Consider the following 21,686-nt stretch of genomic DNA (forward strand, 5'->3'; position numbering starts at 1 on the left):
GCTGTTGGTGCAGGTTGGCTGGGCTGCAGGGCCTCTTTATTCATTATTATTCATTAGTTTATATTCCCCTTTCATTATTGAAGAATCAGATAGTCTCTTGGCAACATAAATATACGTATGTTGCTGTTATTTCATCAGTTATTCATCTAAAGCTCAGCTGAGGTCATCAGACTCTTCCTCTGGGCTCTCTGAATTGTTTATGCTCTTGCCAGGGCATCGTCACCATCTTGACATTCATGGAAAACTTCTTCTCCGAATGCTGGGTGATGGCATGATAGCTTTTATGACCACCAAAAAGAAATGGGATTTTCATAGTGTCCAAGAATGCTCATTCTAGGAGGGACTCTGGAGATCATCTTGTCCAATTCTCCCATTTTGCAGAGAGGGAAACTGAAGCCAGAAGCAATAAACATTTATTAAAACACTTCCCATGTGACAGGCTGGAGAAGGCAATGGTAAAGCACTCCAGTATCTTTGCCAAGAAAATCCCAGCCAGGGAGAGTACTGGTGTGCTATGATCCATGAGGTCACGAAGAGTCTGACCCAACTGAACAGCCAATAAGACAGGCATTGGGCTAAAAGCTAGTGACAAAAAAAAGACAAAAAAGTCTCCGCTCTGCAATAGCTCACAGTCCAGTGAGCTACATGCAACAACATGCAACATGTTGCATGACAACATGCAACAGCCCTGAACAAACAAGCTACGTATAAGATAAATTGGAAATAATCAGGAGAAGGAAGGGACTAAGATTCAGGAGAGTAAGTAGGGTCTTCTAAAAGAAGAGGGAATTTGATCTGGGACTTGGAGGAAGCCAGAGAAGCCAGGAGGGAAAGGGGTAAGAAGCCTGGAAAGGGAAGCCCAAGGTTTTGGAGGGCTTTGAACACCAAAAAGAGGATTTGGGATTGGATCCAGAGAAGAGAAGTAGCTTGTCAAAGTCTTACAATAAGAGGCAGCACAGTGGAATAGAAAGGCCAGTGGATCAAGGTCCCAGGTTCAAATCCCCAATCAAATGTACCAAATATTTGACATATGACCTTGGGCAAACTATTGGCTTTCAGATTCTTCCTCTGTAAAATGAGAGGCTTGGACCAGAAACTCTCTAAATTCTGTTATTCCCATGAAAGTTGAAAGGGTTACACAGATACAAAGTGATTATCATTATTGCTTAGTACGTTCTATGCTGCTTTTACTGGATGAGTCAATGGCTGTGGAAGAAAGCCATGAGCTGAAGGACTAACCCCGCCCCACACTTTGCCTGTGGCAGTGGTCCCATTGACTACACCCTTGGCATAGTCCATCATGGATACAACTCGGTGTGTCAGAACCTTCAAAAGGCAGTTGAACCCAAGCTTTAACTTGTCCGGAAATTTAGACTGCATTACCACAGAGGAGGGCTTCAGTCTTCAGTTCCTCATGGAAACTTGAAGACAATTAGCTGTACAGTGAGGATAGAAGGATTACCTCCTCCAGATTGCATAAAGGCTTATTAACAGTTATGATTCACATATTTCTTATGAAATCTGCCGTTGGGCATAGAGCCTACAGACTCCTTATGGTGCAGTCTAGATAAACAGCATACTCAAGGTCCACAATTAAATACATTTCCAGGAAGAAGAAAGATTAAGTGATTTTGGCCCTGGTGCCATTTGGCTCCATGTAACACTAGTGAAGAGAACGGGGCTGGCTCACCATTCCAAGTAAGTTCTTTTCTGAGTCTTTTTTTGGGGGGGAATATCTCTGCATGGTAACTGAACGGCACGCCTCTAACTAATCCTGAAAGTGGGGATTACTGAGAAAGAGACAGAATGGAACCCACTTGACAATAGATGAGAAGAGCAACGCTTGCCTTGGAATGTAGTACCCAAATTCTTTCACTTAAAGCTCAACAGATCCTGCTTGCCTTATATCACCAACATTCCAGACACGGCTCTTCTTTACAACTAGATAATGAAAAGAACCCTGCATTGGGAGTAGGAAGACTCACATTCGGATGACTGTTTTGTCACTTTTTAGCTGGGTGAGCTTCGGTAAGTCACTTCTCATTTCTCTGTGTCAGTTTCTGTGCCTGGAAATGGAGATAATAATACTCACATTACTTCATAGAGTTATTGTGAAGATCAAATGAGACAATAGTAATAAAGTACCTGGAAAACTGTACAGAACTATACAAATATGAAGTAGTGGTGAGCATCTGTAGTGATCACATCATAGCTGGTTTAATGTCCTCCTTGGCTTACCGAGATAATATGATATAGTAATATGGTTTAGAAGCAAAGGATTGGGTTTAAATAATATTCGGGTCTGCTACTCATAAGTTTTTGTCTTTGGGTATGCTATTCAATTTCTCTGGATCTCAGTTTCCTCATCTTTAAAGTGAGGAGGTTGTACTGGATGGTCTTGAGGTTCCTTCCAGCTCCAGATCTCAAAATCTTGGATGTATGAAAGTGGTGGAGGGGTTGGACTAAGTAGTTACTAAAGTTCCTTGTAGCTCTGAAACTCTCTTAGCTTCCATCCCGGCTGATTACAGAACTAGAGAATATGTGAATTAAAGGAACCTCTTTCTTTCTTTGTGAATGAGGCCTTCTGGTTTTTACAGCACAAGTTATTTTCCCTCCCACTCATTGAACACTCTTTTGGAACAAAGAAAAACAGTTGGACAAAACTGAACAGCAAAGCATACCCAACACCCCGTGCCCGTAGTCCTCCTCACTATCAACTGTCCTGCAGATCAAGATGGTTCATTGTGTTTCGTTTTAATTTTTTCACTTCCTTTGAGGATTTTTGTTTACATTGTCATTGTGGTAGATGTGGCTCTCCTGGTTCTCAGCATCAATTCATATAAGTGTCCCCACAAATCTCTGAATTCCTTGTATTTGTGGATTTTATGATCCAACAATATTCCATTATATTCATATATATGTGATTTTTTGGCCAGTTTGTTTCCCATTTATTTTATTATTTATTATACATCTCTCAGTTCATGGTGAGTGTTTTTGTACAAGCATAGTTACCTGTGATATATATGGTTTTTCTTTATCTCTTTGAACTCGTTTATAAGTTTTTTGGTGAGCCAATCAGGGTGAAGTGACTTGCCCAGGGTCACACAGTAAGTGTCTTAGGCCAGATTTGAATTCAGGTCCTCCTGATTCCAGGGTTGGTACTCTGTCCAACTGTGCCATCTAGCCGTTCATCTTTATGTCTTTGACCTTCTTGAAGACACCCTCATATCACAAACCTTTATTTTATGAGAGAAGATATGGAGGACTATAGAAGCAAATGAATTTACCTATGCTTATCGAATCATCTTGGCAAAACCGGGATTTGAACCAAGGTTTTCTATATTCAAATCCTGGGTACTAGACCAGACCACTTTCTGAAACTTCACATCATGTAACCAATTTCTCCAAATCTGGGTTAAGATTCCATTTTTCAATCTGGATAATATGGCTAATATGCAAATAGTTCTATTGTTTCCTGTTCTCTTGAAGAATTCTGAAGAAATCCCTCGAAGAAAATCTCAAGACAAACAGTCCTGCCATCTTAGATTCTGTGGTGTCAGGTTTCAGATGTCTTTGCCACAGAGTGTGTGTAGTTTTATCTTTGCTGTGGTTGGGAGTTACCCTTTTATACATCCTGCATCTTGCAAATCACTATTTGCACACAGCAGCCTAATATACTTTTTGAAGTGGGTTTCCTTTGGCACATTTCAGAAGATGGCTAAGGACAGGATTCAAAACCCTTCTAACCCATTTCCTGACAGGGAGTGGTGGCAAAGGAAGCCTCCAATGGGGCAAGAGAGCCTTATATTCCATGACTTGGCCGAGTTTTTATCAATAGACTGCCTGAGGATTGAGGTTCTTTGAACAGGAACTAGGGAGCAGCACACCGTTCCCGCCCCCACCATCAGAAGGTGACCTCTCAGAGGGAAAGTGGAGCTAGAAGTGGAGCTAGAACTGAAGAAGTCAATGGTGGCACAGCTCTGCCTTGTTCAAGACTGCCCGATTAAGATTTGTTCTTGAATCATCTGAAAGGCAAGGGGATTTGTCTATGGTGAGCAGCAGCATGTGGAAAGTCTAGAGCCACAAATAAAGAATAAAACTAAACCATTAAAGCACCCAGTGGGCTAGGAGCCTGTAGCTGTTTCTCAGACCCTTTGCCTGAAAATTTCAAATCAAGGAGCTCAAAAAAAATAGCTCGGGAGTTCATATTCAACCCCCTCTTTTGTTTGCAAGCAGGCTAAAATTCAGAACCCACTTTTCTCCAAAATATTTCCATAGGAAGCTTGTGAATATCCATCATCAAGCTATTCCATGCAGGATGAAACCTTTTAGTGGGTCACTGCCCAGTCAGGTGGGGTAGCCAGGAATCTGGGATGCCTTAGATTATCTCCAACTCCTCCTAGAAGTCAGCTTGGACTCTTGGATCTCTCGGCAGTCTGCATTGGATGATGGTCCCCTCTCCTGACTGATCTCCTCTTCCTCTGCTCTGGCCACAGCTCCTGCTTCTTCCTGTTAAATATATATTCACTCCTTTGTCCTTAAGCTTGCTCATGGTCAAAGCTCTGTCCATGCCGTCCTTCAGAGGCTGGGTGAATGGTGAAAAGGTAAGCTTCCTTTATGCTGATGTCTATTTCATCTTCTTTCTTCTTGAAAAACCCCAGCCTGTCCCTTGCCTGGCACTTCAACTGCACTGACTACCTTGACATTGAAGCCCATAGGGGATTGGGCTAGATTTGGGAATGCTTTTTTTTCAACTTTTTTAATGAATTAAAAATACTATATTTTTCCTAATTCTATGTAAAAATGATTTTTAACATTTGTATTTTTTAAAATTTTCAGTTCCAAATTCTCTTTCTCCTTTCTGCCATCATTGAAAAGGCAAGCAATTTGATATAGAATATACATGTACAGCCATGTAAAACAATTTTTCCTATTAGTCATGCTGTAAAAGAAAACACAGACAAAAATCCCAAGAATAAAGAAAATAAATTTTACATAAAGAAAGTTTTCAACATTCATCTTTGTAAGATTCTGAGCTCCAAATTTTTCCCTCTCCCTCTCTTTCCTTCCTCTTCCCCAAGACAAGAAATCTGATAAAGTTTATACATGTACAATCATATTAAACATGTTTCCACATTAGTCATATTGTGAAAGAAGAATCAGAACAAAAGGGGACCACAAGAAAGAAAAAAATGTGAAAATAGTATGTTTTGATCTGCATTCAGACTCCACAGTTCTTTCTCTGGATGTGATCAATATTTTCCACCATGAGTCCTTGGAACAGCCTTGGATCACTGCATTGCTGAGAAGAGCTAAGTCATTCATAGTTGATCATTGCACAATCTTGTTACTGTGTAAAATGTTCTCCTGATTCTGCTCATTTCATTGAGCATCAGTTCGTGTAAGTCTCTCCAGGCCTTTCTGAAATCTGCCTGCTCATCACTTCTTATAGAACAATCATATCCCATCACATTCATATCATAAATTATTCAGCCATTCCCCAACAGATGGGCAGCCACTCCATTTTCAGTTCCTTGCCACTACAAAAAGGGTTGCTACCAACATTTTTGCACATGTGGGTCCTTTTCCCTCTTTTATGATCTCTTTGGGATACAGACCCAGTAGATGCACTGCAAACAAAGGGTATGCATATTTTGATAGCCCTTTGGGCAGAGTTCCCAATTGCTCTACAGAATGGTGGGATCAGTTCACAACTCTACCATCAATGTATTAGTGTCCCTTCCACATTTATCATTATCTTTTCCTGTCATCTTAGCAATCTGAGAGGTATGAAGTGGTATCTCAAAGTTGTCTTAATGTGTATTTCTCTAATCAACAATGATTTAGAGCATTTTTTCATATGACAAGAAATGGCTTTAATTTTGTCATCTGAAAATTTCCTATTCGTTTGACCATTTATCAGTTAGAGAATGGCTTGTAAGCTTATAAATTTGAGTCAATTTTCTACATATTTTAGAAATAAGGCCTTTTTCAGAAATCTTGGATGTAAATTTTTTCCCTACTTTTATGTTTAGAACCTCTGGTCTTAACTAAGGCTAAAGTCCCTTCTAACTCTAATACCTATGATTCTTGCCTCACTAATCCCTATCCTCACCTCCCATCCTCTCAGAAAGACTATATTATTAATATTTTCTATTTGGGTTTGGGTAAATTTATAGTCATAATGGTCCTTTGGGAGAGGTTAATTAGCCAGATGTCCCAATGTGGAATGAAATGAAAGATCTGGACTTTTGTTAAATGCATTCCAGGGACTAGTAAACAGAATGGGGGAGACCCAAGGGGAGCTTCTTTTTCCCTAGACTCTCAGACCCCATCACATATGTGATCATTACACAGAATAATAGTCCCTGTTTCTGTATTACTAGGAAGCACTTCTGTAAGGAAACAGTCTTTCCTGTTTCAAGGAAAATAGCAGCCATGGGAGTTAGTGAATACAAGTATCATTGGCCCAATTTTACAGAGGAAAACTGAGGCTTATGGAAAGTAAATTACTATCCTGAAGTAACAGTCAATATTCTAGATTGGATCACACAGCTCCAGATCTGGTGATCTTCCCTCTACAGCCTGTGGTCTCTCTTCTAGGTGGGAGTTAGGAGTTGGAAAAGATCCAGAGTATGTGTATGAGGTTCCATAACCCAAGGTTGGTGATGGGAATCCTAGGTGGTCAGAATAGATCAAAGATAAAATTCATCTATTTTATAATATGGACATGGACTGGTCCTTGAGGGTCAAGTCTTATGGGTCACAGGATTTCAAGCTGTAAAGGTCTTTTGAAGTCACTTACTTAGTTCAAGTCTTTCATTTTATAGATAAGGAAATTGAGATTCAGGGAAGGTAAATGACTTGACTCATAGAAGTAGAAACTAGAAGAATTGGAAATGGGAATGCAGGTCCTCTGATCTGAAATGCTGTGCCTTCTCCCATGAAATATATATATTTCAGTCAGTCAGACAAGTAGCTTTTCATTAAATGTCAACAATGGACCAGGCACTGTGCTAAGCACTAGAGATACAAAAGAAGGCAAAAAACAAAACAAAACAAAACATTTCCTGCTCTCATGGAGCTCATAGTGTCACGGAGAAACAATATGTAAACAACTATGTATCAGCAAGATAAGTATAGGATACACTGGGGGTATGCTCACAAGAAAGATGCTAAGATTAAGGAGAACCAGGAAAGGCTTCTACTTTGGTTGAGACTCGAGGGAAGCCAGGGAAGTAAGGAGGTAGTGCTGAGAAAGGTAGAGCATTCCAGCCCAGTAAAGCCAGTGACTACGCTCAGAGTTGGGAGATGAGCATTGGAATGTCATGTTACGTGCAAGCAACAGCATTGTCACCAGATCATAGGAAAGAAAGGTATAGAAAGACTTAAAAATCTAGGAAGGGGACAGATTTTGAAGGGCTTTGGAAAAACAAAGGATTTTATATTTGATCCTCAAGAAGTGAACCACTGGAGTTTATTGAACAGGGGATTGATATGGTCAGACCTGGGTTAATTTTTAGCAAGGTCATTGTGACAACTGAATAGAGGATGGATTGGAGTGGAGAAAGACTTGAAGCACAGAGACCAAACAGAAGGCTATTGCAATAGTCCAGGCATGAAGTAACTGAAAATCTGCACCAAAGTTGTTGTACTGTCAGAGGAGAGACAGGAGGAGTGTAAATAAGAGATGTTACACAGGTAGTGCTGGACAGGACTTGGAAATTAATTGGATATGAGGGGTGTGAGTGAGGAATTGAGGATGCCCCTTAGCATGGAAAGCTTTTGTGAGAGGATGGCGGTACTCTTTTTTTTATTATAGTTTTTTATATACAAAACATATGCATGGGTAATTTTTCAACATTGACCCTTGCAAAAACTTGTTTCAACTTTTCCCCTCCTTTCCTCCACCCCCTCCCCTAGATGGCAGGTAATCCCATACATGTTAAATATGTTAAATGCAATATATGTATACATATTCATACACTTATCTTGTTGCACCAGAAAGATCAGATTTAGAAAGAAGGTAAAAATAACCTGAGAAGAGAAAACAAAAATATAAGCAAACAATAACAGAAAGAGTAGAAATGTTATGTTGTGGTCCATACGCATTTCCCAGTGTTCTTTCTCTGGGTGTAGCTGGTTCTGTTCATTACAGATCAATTGGAACTGATTTGGATCCTCTCATTGTTGAAGAGAGCCACGTTGGATGGTGGTATGCTTAACAGTAACAGGAAAGTTCAGTAGAGGGGGAGGGTTTAGGGAGAGAGATAAAGAGTTCAATTTTGGACCTGTTGAATTTAAGATGTTTATGAGACACTCATTCTGAAATGGCGAAAAAGCAGTTGGACATGTGAGGCACGGCAGGAGAGAAATGAGTTCTGGACAATTAGGTCTGAGGATTTTCTGCATGAAGATGATAAATGAGTCCATGGGAGCTGACAAGATCACCAAATGAAATAATAAACAAGGAGAAGAGGACTTATGACTGAGTCTTGGGGGATCACCATTGTTAGTGGGGGTGATGCGAATGAAGATCCAGCAAAAGAGATAGAGAAGGATTGCTCAGACCAGGAGGGAAAGAAGAATCAAGGAGAAGACATATTTGCCATATGTTTGCTTGCTCCTCCTTAAGCTATCCTATCAATTTAAATAGCACTCTCAATCCCTTTCAGAACTGTATCAAACCTGAGTGAGGCATGTAATTATGAAGTCATAAAGGCGATGAAAATGCAGAGAACCAATAAGCTTGTGAATAAAGCATTTTTCATTTGAATGGAAAGAACTGGAAAAAACAAAAAAAATTTTGGAGAAACAAAGAAGCCTTTTCAGTACATACTTAAAAGCATTTTCTGTTCTTTTAAAGGAATCTTATTTTGAGGATGTGCCTATGTTCAGATCAATATGCTCTATCTTTTTCTTGATTGCCCTTTAAAGAAAGTGAGAAGTGCTGATTTTAGAGTCCAAAGACGAGGCTTTGAATCTTGGCTCTGCTATTTACTACCTGCTGGACCTGGGGCAAATCCTTTCTTCTTCCAAGGGCCTCACTTTACAGTTCTAAAGCTATGGTCCTTTGGTCCTATGACTTCGATACTGAGGCTGAGAAAAATACAATACTTGAGGGCTGGGCCTAGTGCTGGTTCTGGCACTGACAGGAGTCAACCAGTCAGCCCAACCGAACAACTGATTAGAACAGGAAGTATGAAAGTGTGTGTGTGTGTGTGTGTGTGTGTGTGTGTACGTAATAATGTATGTATATGGGGTGTGTCCTTGAGTGTTTGTGAGTGTGAATGTATTTAAATGTGTTTGAGTGTGTGACTGTGCTTGAGTGTGTTTAAATGTGTATGCATGAATGTGAATGTGTGTGTGAATGTATTTGAGGGTGCATCTGAATGTGTGTGAGAATGTAAATTTGAGTGTGTGTGTGCTTGAATGTATATTTGTGAATGAGTGTGTATAAGTGCATGTTTGAGTGTTTATGCAAGTAAATGATGGTGTGAATATGTGTATGTGCTTGAGTGCATGAATGTGTTTGAGTGTGTGTTGTGAGTAAATGTGTGAGTTTGAGTGTATTTAAGTGTGTGTTTTTGAGTGTGAATGTGTGAGGATGTTTGAGTGCAAATGCATGAGCATGTGTGTTCCTGTTCTTGAGTGTGTGAAAGTGGGTATTTGTGTTTGTGAGTATGTGTTTGTATGTGTATTTGTTGAGAGTGGGAGAGGAGGTCACTTATGCATGTCTGCTTCCTTGTTTTAAGCTCAAATATGGAATAACAACAGGGGAGCTAAGTGGTGCAATCAGGAAGACTTGAGTTGAAACCTGGCCTCAGATACTAAGCTGGGTAACCCTGAACAAGTCACTTTACTCTCAGTGCCTCAGTTACTACCTCACCTGTAAAAAGAGGTGATAAACTACTCCAGTATCTCTGCCAAGAAAACCCCAAATAGGGTCAAGAAACTGGGATGGGACTGAAAAAAACGACTGTAACAACATGCATTTCAACATGTCTCAAATGGAGCAGACAATGACGCAGAGGGCAATCCCCTCTGTAACGGCCATCTGGGAAGCAGAAGTAAGATAACGTCTGAGAACATTCGACTCAACACTAAGGCATCAGTTTTGGTCATCGAACTTGTTTCACTCACTCAATGATTCTCTTTTTAAAAGCAGCCTTGTGATTTTCTCAGTATAGGAGGCTCCTAGTGAGGAACTTTCTTTCCCAATGCAGATCAGCACCATCTCCCCAGTGTCTACTCCTAAGAGAGCTGTCTGAGCACTGACAACTTAATTGAGTTGTCCAGCATCAACGAGCCAGGATGTGGCACAAATAGAGCCTGAATGAGTCTTGGGGTTAAGGGGTCACACAGTTAGTACGTATTGTCTGAGGCCGAATTTGAACTCGGATCCTCCTGACTTCAGGACCGTTGCTCTATCCATTGCAGCGCCATCTGGATGCCCCTGTGTAAATCTTCTTATCCAGATCTTTCAGTCCATCTTCGGCAGAGGACGGCCTCCTTCTGCCAATAGACTAGTTCCCTTCATACTTGCTACAAATGGTTCACTTCCTTTTAGGATTATGCTTGTTCTCAATGATGTCTTTTATTCTATATTCCTCCTAAAAGTTATCCTTGATAGCACACTGCAGTCTACTTATACCCACCATGTTTCTCTCCAATGTCTTGGGGGCACTTCACTTGCAATTCCGATTCTGCTCAGACTGTGGTGTCAAGCAATCAATCATCAAGCAGTTTTTAAGAACCTGTTATGGTGGTAGGTACTTGAGATCAAAGTCAAAAATTATATACTCCCTACCTTCAAGGGGTTTACATTCTATAACAGAAGATACCATGAATAAATGAATGAAAAAAGTAGTAAATACTACTATGTTCCAGGTGGTACCAACCAACAAAGAGAAATATAAAAACAAGCAAGAAGTACCTGCCATCGAAGTTATGATGTTCTTTTAGGGAACAGAGAGTAGAGTTGGAAAGGGGTGGGGGAAGTGAGGGTGTAGGCTGCATGTGTGATCTGCACGCAAAGAAATACATACAAAATTAATGGAAATTAAATTAATTTTTGTTAGGTACGTAAAAGGGGGAACAAAGAAACTGGGGAGGCAGAAGTGAGATGGGAGTGTGTTCCAGGCATAAAGGGCAGTCTGGGCAAAGGCTCATAGAACATGGGAGCCAGGTTGACTGGATCATAGAGTGTCTGAAGGAGAATAATGGTTAGAAAGGTAGGCTGGAGCCAGACTGTGATGAGGTTTTAAGCAAAGAGCAAATAGAGGAGTCTGTATTTAATTTTTGTGCTAATAGGGAGTATATTTAACAGGGGAGTAATGTGGTCAGAACTGTGCTTTAGAGAAAATCATTTCTGATTGATTTTGATAGCTTTGTGGAGGATGGATTAGAGCAGGAAAAAACTTGAGGCAGGAAGAACATGATTTCAGTCATGTTCTGAAGAATATTGGTATTCAAGAGCTGGGCTTTTACTATAGAATGTAGCTTGAGATAACTGAAAAGTCTAGAAGGTCCCTCAAATGCAGTCTATGCCATCCTTCTCCTGTTCGATTCTGGGCACAGCTCATTGCCTGTCCAAGATCTACGTGCTGACTAAGCTGGTTTGCTGGCCGGTGGGTTGCCCAGCCTTCTGCCTATCACAATGTGGAATATGCATAGAGTCTGGCTCCTTCCGAAAAGGGATGCCATTTCAGGTCCAGTTTGGAGCAGATCTCCTCTAAGGTGGCTTCCAGGTCTGATTCTATGCCTTCAAGCCCTGCATTTCCTCAAACGATACATTTTTATACAAAGTCTCTGAAAACTATAAAGCGGTAGATGCAGATGAGACATTATTGTTAGTATTTATTAGCAGTCATCAAAACCATGGATCTGCATTAGTTGTGTGGTAGGATCTACCAGGATTTAGGGATGCCCGATCATGATGTGGAGGCGATCCTGGGTTCTCAAAGACTATGCCAATTGGGTGCATACTCTGTCAGGTTCTAGCAAACTGAAAAAGCTACAAGTGTGGGACTGGTAACAGGCTATGTCTTTTGCTGGAAGACCAATCTAACTAGCTGGAGAGGCTCATCACCAGGTTGGTCAAAGGACTGACTACAGAATTTTTATAAGAATAATAATGAAGAGTAAGATGCTGATAATGATAATGGAAGATAAATATGGTCTGCTGAGAACTTTATATTCATTATCTCATTTGATCCTCACAATAATACCAGGAGGAAAATACTATTAGTATTCCTATTATATATAGATGAGGAAGCTGGGACCCAGAGAAGTTCAATGAGCTGTCCAGGGCTACCAATATTAAATGTCTGAGGTGGGATTCAAACCCAAATCCAGGGCTCTGTCTACTGTGAAACATTGCCTCACAAGTCTGGAGAGGCTGGTTAGGATTGATGGAGAGAATATCTTTTGGGGGAATGGGATGGGGCCTAAAACTGTGCTTTCACTGGTATAGGGAAGGATCTCTGAATAGGGAAACTACCAATACAGATCAGCAAGTGCTCTGAAACTGGAAGTCTTAAAGAGATGCTTGAGAGCATTGAGAGGTTAAGGGAAGCAGCCAATGTAGGTCACAGGAAGGATTTGAACTCAGGTCTTCAGGATTTTAAAGACAGTGGCTGGCCTCATATCCACTACACCAAGAGAACTCCAACATCTCAAACCAGTGAGACATTGACAAGTACAAGTCCATCCCTTCAGGCTTTATAATCTTGGGGATCTCAGGTGAACGCATTGTATCAACAGCCTTTGTGGGTGACTCACCAGGTGCTGATATGGAGATTCTGTGGATGCTTTCAGTTGTTTTTAAAATCTTGTAGAAACTTACTGGGCTTATATCCTAAAGAGATCTTAAAGAAGGGAAAGGGACCTGTATGTACAAGAATGTTTGTGGCAGCCCTCTTTGTAGTGGCCAGAAACTGGAAACTGAGTGGATGCCCATCAGTTGGAGAATGGCTGAATAAATTGTGGTATATGAATATTATGGAATATTATTGTTCTGTAAGAAATGACCAACAGGATGATTTCAGCAAGGCCTGGAGAGACTTACACGAACTGATGCTGAGTGAAATGAGCAGGACCAGAAGATCATTATATACTTCAACAATAAGACTATATGATGATCAATTCTGATGGACCTGGCCATCCTCAGCAATGAGATGAATCAAATCATTTCCAATGGAGCAGTAATGAACTGAACCAGCTACGCCCAGAGAAAGAACTCTGGGAGATGACTAAGAACCATTACATAGAATTCCCAATCCCTATATTTATGCCCACCTGCATTTTTGATTTCCTTCACAGGCTAATTGTACACTATTTCAGAGTCCGATTCTTTTTTGTACAGCAAAATAATGGTTTGGACATGTATACTTATTGTGTATTTAATTTATGCTCTAATATATTTAACATGTATTGGTCATCTAGGGGAGGGGGTGGGGGGAAGGAGGGGAAAAATTGGAACAAAGGTTTGACAATTGTCAATACTGTAAAATTACCCGTACATATAACTTGTAAATAAAAAGCTATTAAAATTTAAAAAAAATCTTGTAGTAACTGCTATTTTCTTTCCTTAGATATCTCCCCTCCACTCCCACGTTATTGATGGCCTCAGGACTGATGTAAGTGTATTATATTTTCTTTATGAAATTTCCAAAGCTCTTCCTTCTCCCTAAGGGATCACAGTAGTGTGTCAAGAGTCTTGGATATTGCAGTGGCTGGCTTCCAACTTCGTGCATTGGGACACAATGCAGAGGGAGCCTACCTCCTGGGGAGGAGAGGGAAAGGAGCCAGTTAAGCCAGTAATGGCAATCATGAGGACCTACCAAGAGCCTTCATCTTCACCCCCACTACCTCAAGTAGCTGAGACAGGGTTCACCTACCTAGTAAGTAGAAGAGCCAGGAAGAAGACCTCTTTTTACTCTAAATCTAATGTGCTCTCAATGGCACCACATTGCCTCTAAAGGAACTCTCTTCTTTGCTCCTCCCACAAGCTCCTACTGTTTTCTCATCACATTATTTACCACCATCTCTAAATACAAACCTTGCCTAGCACTGGGGAATTACTCATCTACTAGGGACCACATATCCATGGGGAAGTGGGGGGTGGGAGGTGGGGATCAATCAGGCTACAGAAGCAGGGAGCTAGTAAACTGACCCTGGAGGCAGAGGACTTGAGTTTTGGACCTGACTCTAGCTGTCATGGTCTGTGTAGCCTTGGGCAAGTCACTTTATCTAGCTGTCTTCTTAGTTTCTTCTCTGTAAAATGAAGGATGACCTCTGAGGGCTGTTCCAGCTTTATACCCATATTCTTCTGAAGTTATAAAAAAAAAGCTTCAAAAAGTTTTGTTTTGAAGGATAAATCTAAAATGTTAAATTCACACTTAAAATGAAAATGAGGGAATATAGAACTATTAAATAAATGAAACAAATTATATTTCCATTCCTGCTGGTACAATGAGTACTGAATTTGGAGTAGTAGACTAGGCTTCAAATCTTAAACTTTACTGGCTATATAATTTTGGACAAGTTATTTAATTTCTTTGAACCTCAACTCTGTTATCTGCAAAATGGAAATAATAATATTTGTAGTCTAGATTATTTTAAAATGATGCATATAAATTTTTTTGTATACTTCAAATAATACAAATATTAGTTCTTCTTATTACATTATAGGAAGGAGGATGCGGAAGGTAGGTGAACAAGAGAGACAGAGGGAGAGAGCGACCCAGAATTAAAAAAATGGCACAGTCAGTGAGTGACACACACAGGGCAGAGAAGGGGCCAGGCCAGTCTGATGGGTATACAAAGTAGCTGCCTGCGTGGCATAATTTTAGGGGTTTCACAGCCATCCCAAGATACCCTTCCTCCCCATCTTCTAAGAGGGGCTTTAATTTGCTGACTTGCCACAAAGATGGCAATCAAAACCCTTTCCTACAGAGGTTATGATGAGAGTATGGTTCTTAGAAGCAGAATGTTTTCCAAGTTAGTGACTTACTTTTAGCAATCAATCAATCAATCACACTCCATGGAATCTTAGATGAGAGGAAGGATTGTTTCATTCTTTGGATTTGCACCTGGCACATAGTAGGTGTTTAACAGATACTTAGGGATTGATTCAAACAAATATTTTAAAGTCTAGTTAGACCACTGGCATATGTCAATGACTGAAAAACTGAAAAAAAGGGAATATGTTCCCTAAACCCTAACTATTTATTACACAGGTCACTGTGTTCTGCAGTGCCCGATCTCCAGAATGTTTAGGGCGCCAAGGCTTTTCAAGTCTCATGGTTAACATCTCAGACTTGGCTTTTGTTTCTCTTTCTGAACATCTGGTGTTCATTTCCAGTTAACTATGGCTCTCGTTGACCAGAGGCCAGTGGTGGTGGTGGGAGTTTTCTCTGCCACTTTTGGGGTCTCCAAATGACAAATAATGGGTGCCTACATTTTAAGGGCATAAAACAGAGAGAGGGGCAAGGGGAGGGATGTTTGCCTGCAAAATTGGCACTGGAATAGGCTGCCTGAGAACTTGGCCTTGCCGTGCTCCTAGCTACTAATGAGCAATCTGCTAAAAGACGGAGAATGGAAAATGTGAGTTTCTTTCCCACTAATGGGAAAAATAAAAGCATTTCAAGATTTTTGCCTTAGGGAGAAGTTCTAAGGTTTGAAGTACTCTGCATGGGATTTAGAGACAAAGTGCCAATAAAGGTCTCTGTTTTACGGGAATGGGTGCTTTTTAAAAGACGGTAAAATTACCTCAAAGCAGTAACTCTAGCAGTAATACTGAGCCAAGCAGTAAGGCCGTCATTCAGAGCTTGAATAGTGGGGACAAAAAAGGGAGATACATGCCTTTTTATTTTCTTACCATTTTATAAAATCATGGAATCATAGATTTAGAGCTAGAGGGAATCTTAAGAGGCTATGGAGTTAAAACATTCCCAACTCCATTTTGCAGATGAAAAACTGAGGCACAGAGAAGTTACACATGTTTTACCTAGGGTCACAATACTAATAATTTTTATTTATACACCTGATGCAGGATTTGAACCTGGTCTTATGCCAAAACCAGTGCCCTTTCCAAGATCATAATTCCACAAAGGCTATATGAACGCTGATAGCATAGATCTTCCCCCTTTATGAAGAGGGGTTCAGATCTGAGCTACCCGGATGCAGTACTAACAATCAAAGGACTGACCAGCTGGCAATACTAGTTCCTCGTTTGCTGGGAGTGACATTTGCACCATGCCTCAATGCTTCAAGGGGTCTGTGACCTCTTCAGCATGGCTATTCACTCTCCATCAACTTAAGGTGCGGAAAGAACGCAATCTAGCCAAGTCATTATCCTTTTTGACTCTTGTCCATATCCTGTATTTCTCTAGAGTGGATCCACCCACTGTACTGGAAGCCTTTCTTGGGGTCTTTTAATGTTTTATGGATCCCAGTGCAGCAATTGGGCATCCATCAAAAAAGATGTATGGTGAATAGAAACAGGCTGCAGCATACTATTGATGATGTGAGACCAGAAAAGAAGGTAAACCAGTCACGTAAGGAAAGCTAGGGATAATAGATGGTATAATTTTATATAGATATAAATTAGCTAGGATTATTATATAATCTGATAGGACAGGATATGCCTTATCTGAGGTTCTGAAATATAGGTAGAAATTGAAGTTTCATGAGTGGACCCACCAACTGGTCCAACCACATTGGTTGGTACCAAACATCATAAAACAGGTTACCTAATGGATGTGACAAGGACACATAGACGAACATTTTTTTGGACTTAAATAGTTTCCTTTGGAATTCTTTTTATATTTTATTATTTGATACAGGCTATTCTCTCCCTTTACCTGCTCTGATGAGTGCTCTGGGGCTTCTTTTTTCCTCAGTTAATGAGAGAAAATGTGGGGAGGATCATAGATCTTTGGCTGGAAGGGACCTTCAAGGTCATGTGGTCCAATCTCTTCATATTACAGATAAGGAAATAGAGGCCCAGAGAAGTCAACTGACTTCAACTTGTGACCATTCAGGTCAGAGGTGCCAGAGTTTCCTGACTCCAAGTTCAGCATTCTTCCCATTGTATCCTGATGCCTCCAATCTCTCTCACCCCTTCCGGGAAGCTTCATTCAACATTCCAACTTTTAACAACTTGTTATCAGTGTTGCTCACCTTCTCACCCAAAATTCAACCCTGTTTAATCTTTTAAAAAGCTATTTGAATAGAGCCACTGATAGATAGTTTTTCCTTTTTTGAGTTTTGAAGGCCCAATTAATCAATAATCATATTTATTGAATATTTTTATGGGCTAAGGGATATAGGGAACAAAATACATATATGAAGCAATCACTTCTATCATATTCCTGCAGTTGGGCTGATACATGTGCCAGTGAATGGGGCTATCAAAGATACTGGGGGAAGGCTCCTACTGGCTAAAGAGTGACAAGTTTTACATTGAGACCTAGTTGAGAACTAGGGTTTTCTCAGGCACCAAAATCCAAAGGACTTAAGCAGCAAAGGGAAGGCAGAAGAAGCAGTAGTGATTCCAAAGCAGAGAGCTCAGAAGCAGAGCAGGCGTGGGGCAGTAGGGTGGGAAGCTCTTTGGTTGGCTTGTCTGGCTCAGTCTATCCCCATGCATCTCTGCCCTTTCATTGTGTTGTGGCCATTCTCTCCCCTCATCTGCTCTGATGAGTGCTATGGAGCCCCTTTTTTCCTCAGTTAATCAGAGAAAATTTGGGGAATATATTTCATTGTTCAAGGAGTTTAAAGCTGAGGAGCTAAGATGTGCACAAGAAGGAATAACTGGGTAGCATATGATGAAGACAAAGAATAGGAAGGAGGGAGCATAAGAGTACAGACAAAGTTGGAGGAGATATCACTGCCAGACACGTGTATTACTAATATGAAAGGAAACATTTTGGATTGGAATGAAACAGGGAAGGAAATAAATATTTATTAAGCATCTACTAGGTGCCAGGCACAGGTATTATCTCATTTGATTCCCACAACAACTACCACAACAACCTACAAGATATCCTTCCTTTACAGCTGAGGAAAGTGATATAAAGAAGGCTAAAAAACCACTTGCCTGTTGAGTGTCCGAAGTCAGATTTAGATTCAGGCCCTCCTGACTCCAGGTCCAGGGCTCTTTCTACTACAAATACCACTTAGCCACATAAGCCATTCCCTGTCACTTTTAAAAGAATGCTAATCCTTCTTCCATTTTAAGTGGTATCCTAGAGAAAGCATTGATTTGGGAGCCAGAGGGCTTAGATTCAAATCCTGATTCTGCTTCTTATTTTCATGTGATCCTGGGCAAGTCTCTTCCACTCTCTGGGCTTCTGTTCTTCTCTGCACAACGAGAGGGTTCCCTCTCTAAGATCTTCTCCACTTTGAAATCCTATGCTCCTAGCACACCCACTTACAAGAGACTTGACTGTCAATCTTCCCAGGTAGTTTATTTTTAATGAAGCAGATCTTCTATTATCTACTCCTACATTTTCAGGGTCCTGTGAGTTGCAGCCAACTGGAGGAATCACACCCTTCCTCCAGCAAAGTCCTGTCCCAGTTATTCAGTTAAGCTTCTCTTCTGTGTGGATGCATTAATGAATCCATGTAAGGAGAAATAGAACTGCTCTTGATTCTTCCCTGCAACTTAATTCATGAGAACCAATAAGAACAAGTATGAACCAAAGTTTCATCTGCATGGAAAAACAGCATGGAAATGGAACCCAGACATTCCCTTTATCACTGATCACCACTACAAGAGGTGCAAGATTTGATGAGGATACACAGCCTGCTCTGAAGGGGGTTTAAGCAAACATATGAAAGATCTTAATGTGTGCTGGTTTGCTGAAGAGAGTGGATCAGGCTAAACTGAAACATACACCTAGGTTTGCAGAAGTCTGTTATTTGACCTATGGACTTACTCTAATTTATTTTCCTTCTTTGCATCCTTTTAGGAATCTTTTCCACTTCCGAGGGTTCACCAAGCGAGATCATATGAAAGATCTCCGCAGGTATTTGGTGTTCAAATACATCCAGTATCTCATCTTGCCATCTCCCAACACCATCATCAGCTTGTTGGGCCTGTGTGCTAGTTTGTATGTCCTTCTGCTCCTGATGTCTCCCAACATTTCCAGGAAATCCACGGTGGTATTTATTCATAATGTGGCCCAGGCAGACATCTTGGTGGGGTTTAGTATGTTTGCCATGATCCAGGACACCTCCCGTGGTGAAAGATCATCATGTTCTTTTCAGATGAGCCTATGGCAAAACTTCCAGACCGCAAATGCCCATATCAGCTCCCTTTTGCTCAGCTGTGTGAGTCTGGAAGCCTTTCTGATCACATTCCTGCCAGCTGAGACCCGCCACATAAGAACCATCAGATATGCTAAGGTGGCTTCTAAGTTCATCTGGATTTCTGTCATCGCCGAGTGTATTGTTTATCAGCTGGAGTGCTTAAAGGATGTCGATGTCACTTCTTTGGGTGTACCCAAGCACACTTTAATGCTGCTTAACTTCTGCAACACAGCTGCCATGCTCTTGAAGTTATTAATTTATCCCATTGGTTTACTCTTACGAATCATCAATGTGTATCTCTTTTACAAGATATTCTTCAGCAGGTTACCTTGAAGTGATTCAAAGAGACCTTGGAATGCTCAGTGACTAGGCAGAGGAAGAGATTTGTGCATATGATCTGTAAATTGAGACTTAGAAGAATGTTGAGGGATGTCTGGCCTTAGTAATTGGTTCTTATTGGGTGTTTATTATGTATTGCTTTATATCAAAGAGCATGTGAAAAGTGTAGAGACTGTTCTGGAAGAGTTCACAGGCACTAGGGACTATGAGGGGATAAAGATAATGAGTAATGAGGGCCTGTCCCCAAAGAGCTAACAGTGTGCTTAGGGAGACAAGACGAACATAAAGCAGAATAAACAAAGGGGGGACAGTAGAATCACAAGCTACTCATTATTCACATGATTTTAGCTAAGTCACTTCTTCTGTGTAGGACTCTGAGGGAATGGATCCTTTCAGTTCTGACATTCTGTGACATCTTGAATAAATGATATAAACATAAAGTGCTACAGACTCTCAAAGGAAGGCTGAAAGAGAATTTGATTTCTCAGGTGGGCAGGGAAGGCCTGGGTGAGGAAATGAGGGGATGTGAGCCAGGGTTGAAGGCCAAGCTGGTTACTCTTGGCTCTCTTGACCAAGTGGAAGTTGGTACAAGCCTACACTTACAGTTGCCTAGTGCTCTTTGAGAAATTCTTGATACAAATTGGACTCAGGGAAGTAGTTCTCCTTTAATTTCCTCTATCTAACATTTCTGGTGGTTGAATCTTAAGGTGCTTCAAGCGGGCATGCTAGGTTGGATCTATATGAAACAAATATATTATTTGTTCTACCTTCTTTTTGTCTTCTTGCTTTATCTATGTGGTTAGTAAGTAGTAGTTTAAATTTTTCTAGAGTTTGAAGGTTTGTAAAGTACTTTACATATGATATCTCAATTGATCTTCAAAACAGCCCTGACATATAAGAATTGAAGGGTGATTGCCACCATTTTATGATTAAAAAAAAAAAACTGAGGCTAGGAGCAGTTAGATGGTACAGTAGATAGAGCAATGGCACTGGAGACAGGAAGACATGAGTTCAAATTTGACCTCAGACATTTAATACTTATTAGCTGCGTGACCTTGGGTAAGTCACTCAACCCTAATAGCCTCTCAAACAACAACAAAATGAACTGAAAACTAGGCTTAAGTGATTTGCTCGTGTCAAGGTCAGGATTTGAACTCGGATCTTCCTGAGTCCAAATCTAACAGTTTTACCACACCGTTTTGCCTCCTTTAATGAATGAAGTTATTGAATAAGAGCACAGTTGTCCATCATTGAGGTCTACGGACCTGTCAGTGATCGGCTCATACTAGATTCTCAAACAGGAACTTTCCCTTCATTGACATCTTTGAGTCTCCAACTTGAAGTTAAACACAAAAACATCTGGGGAGAAAGAAATGGAAGCATGAGGAGAAAGGAGGGCCTGGACATCTGGCAAAATAAGAGTCACACATGAGCTAGTCAGTCTAGAAGGTTCCTAAGATCCCTCCTCTAAACCTATGATCCCACGGAACTGACCCATAGAGGATCTGTTGGACTGATAAGCAAAGTAGATCAAAGTAACTCCTAAGAGTGATACTTTCTAACTGCCTGAGATTGCTTCTCTGCTCTTCTCTCTGACATGACTCTTTTTAGAGTGTAACATACTGCATCCTCCTCCTTCCTTTTTCTTCCTCTCCTAATCTCTATAGAGAATGAGAATGAAGGATCACAGCCAGAGGTAGCCAGCAGACCCAAACTCTCTCCTTTGCTATCTCCCCTCTTTACTGTTCAAAGAGTGAAACTAGAAATCCCTTGTTAATCCTCTCCCTACACCCACACCCCCATGAAGAGACCAATTCAAATGAAATGGATCCTTGAAGTGGATTTTGAGCCAGATGACTCTGGTTCTGATAATGGCAGCCCCGCTCACACTCCTCAACTCTTCCCTCACCTTCTTGAAATAGGTCATGGCCTTAAAGGGAGGAATGCTTGGGGTCGATTTTAAGAGTGTCAAGTTCTCTAGTCTTGGCTCTGCCGCTTATTAACTGTGTGACTTTGGCAAAATCCATTCT

General features: G+C 40.8%; 1 protein-coding gene across 2 annotated transcripts; it reads left to right on the forward strand.

Annotated features, from left to right (window-relative positions):
* The first annotated feature begins 1,225 nt into the window (after positions 1-1,225).
* On the forward strand, positions 1,226-20,599 carry LOC100913820 (lysophosphatidic acid receptor 6). 2 transcript variants are annotated; one of them, XM_012553349.2, is made up of 4 exons: positions 1,227-1,698; positions 1,883-2,028; positions 13,596-13,640; positions 18,978-20,599. In XM_012553349.2, the coding sequence occupies exons 3-4, from the start codon at positions 13,624-13,626 to the stop codon at positions 19,648-19,650; spliced, it is 690 nt and encodes a 229-aa protein (XP_012408803.1). In that variant the 5' UTR covers positions 1,227-1,698; positions 1,883-2,028; positions 13,596-13,623; the 3' UTR covers positions 19,651-20,599. The 2 variants fall into 2 exon arrangements, with proteins under 2 accessions (XP_012408805.1, XP_012408803.1); XM_012553351.2 differs by lacking the exon at positions 1,883-2,028 and having other exon boundaries at positions 1,226-1,698.
* Positions 20,600-21,686: the final 1,087 nt, after the last annotated feature.

Source organism: Sarcophilus harrisii, chromosome X (assembly GCF_902635505.1).
Source record: "Sarcophilus harrisii chromosome X, mSarHar1.11, whole genome shotgun sequence".
Classification (NCBI taxonomy): Eukaryota; Metazoa; Chordata; class Mammalia; order Dasyuromorphia; family Dasyuridae; genus Sarcophilus; species Sarcophilus harrisii.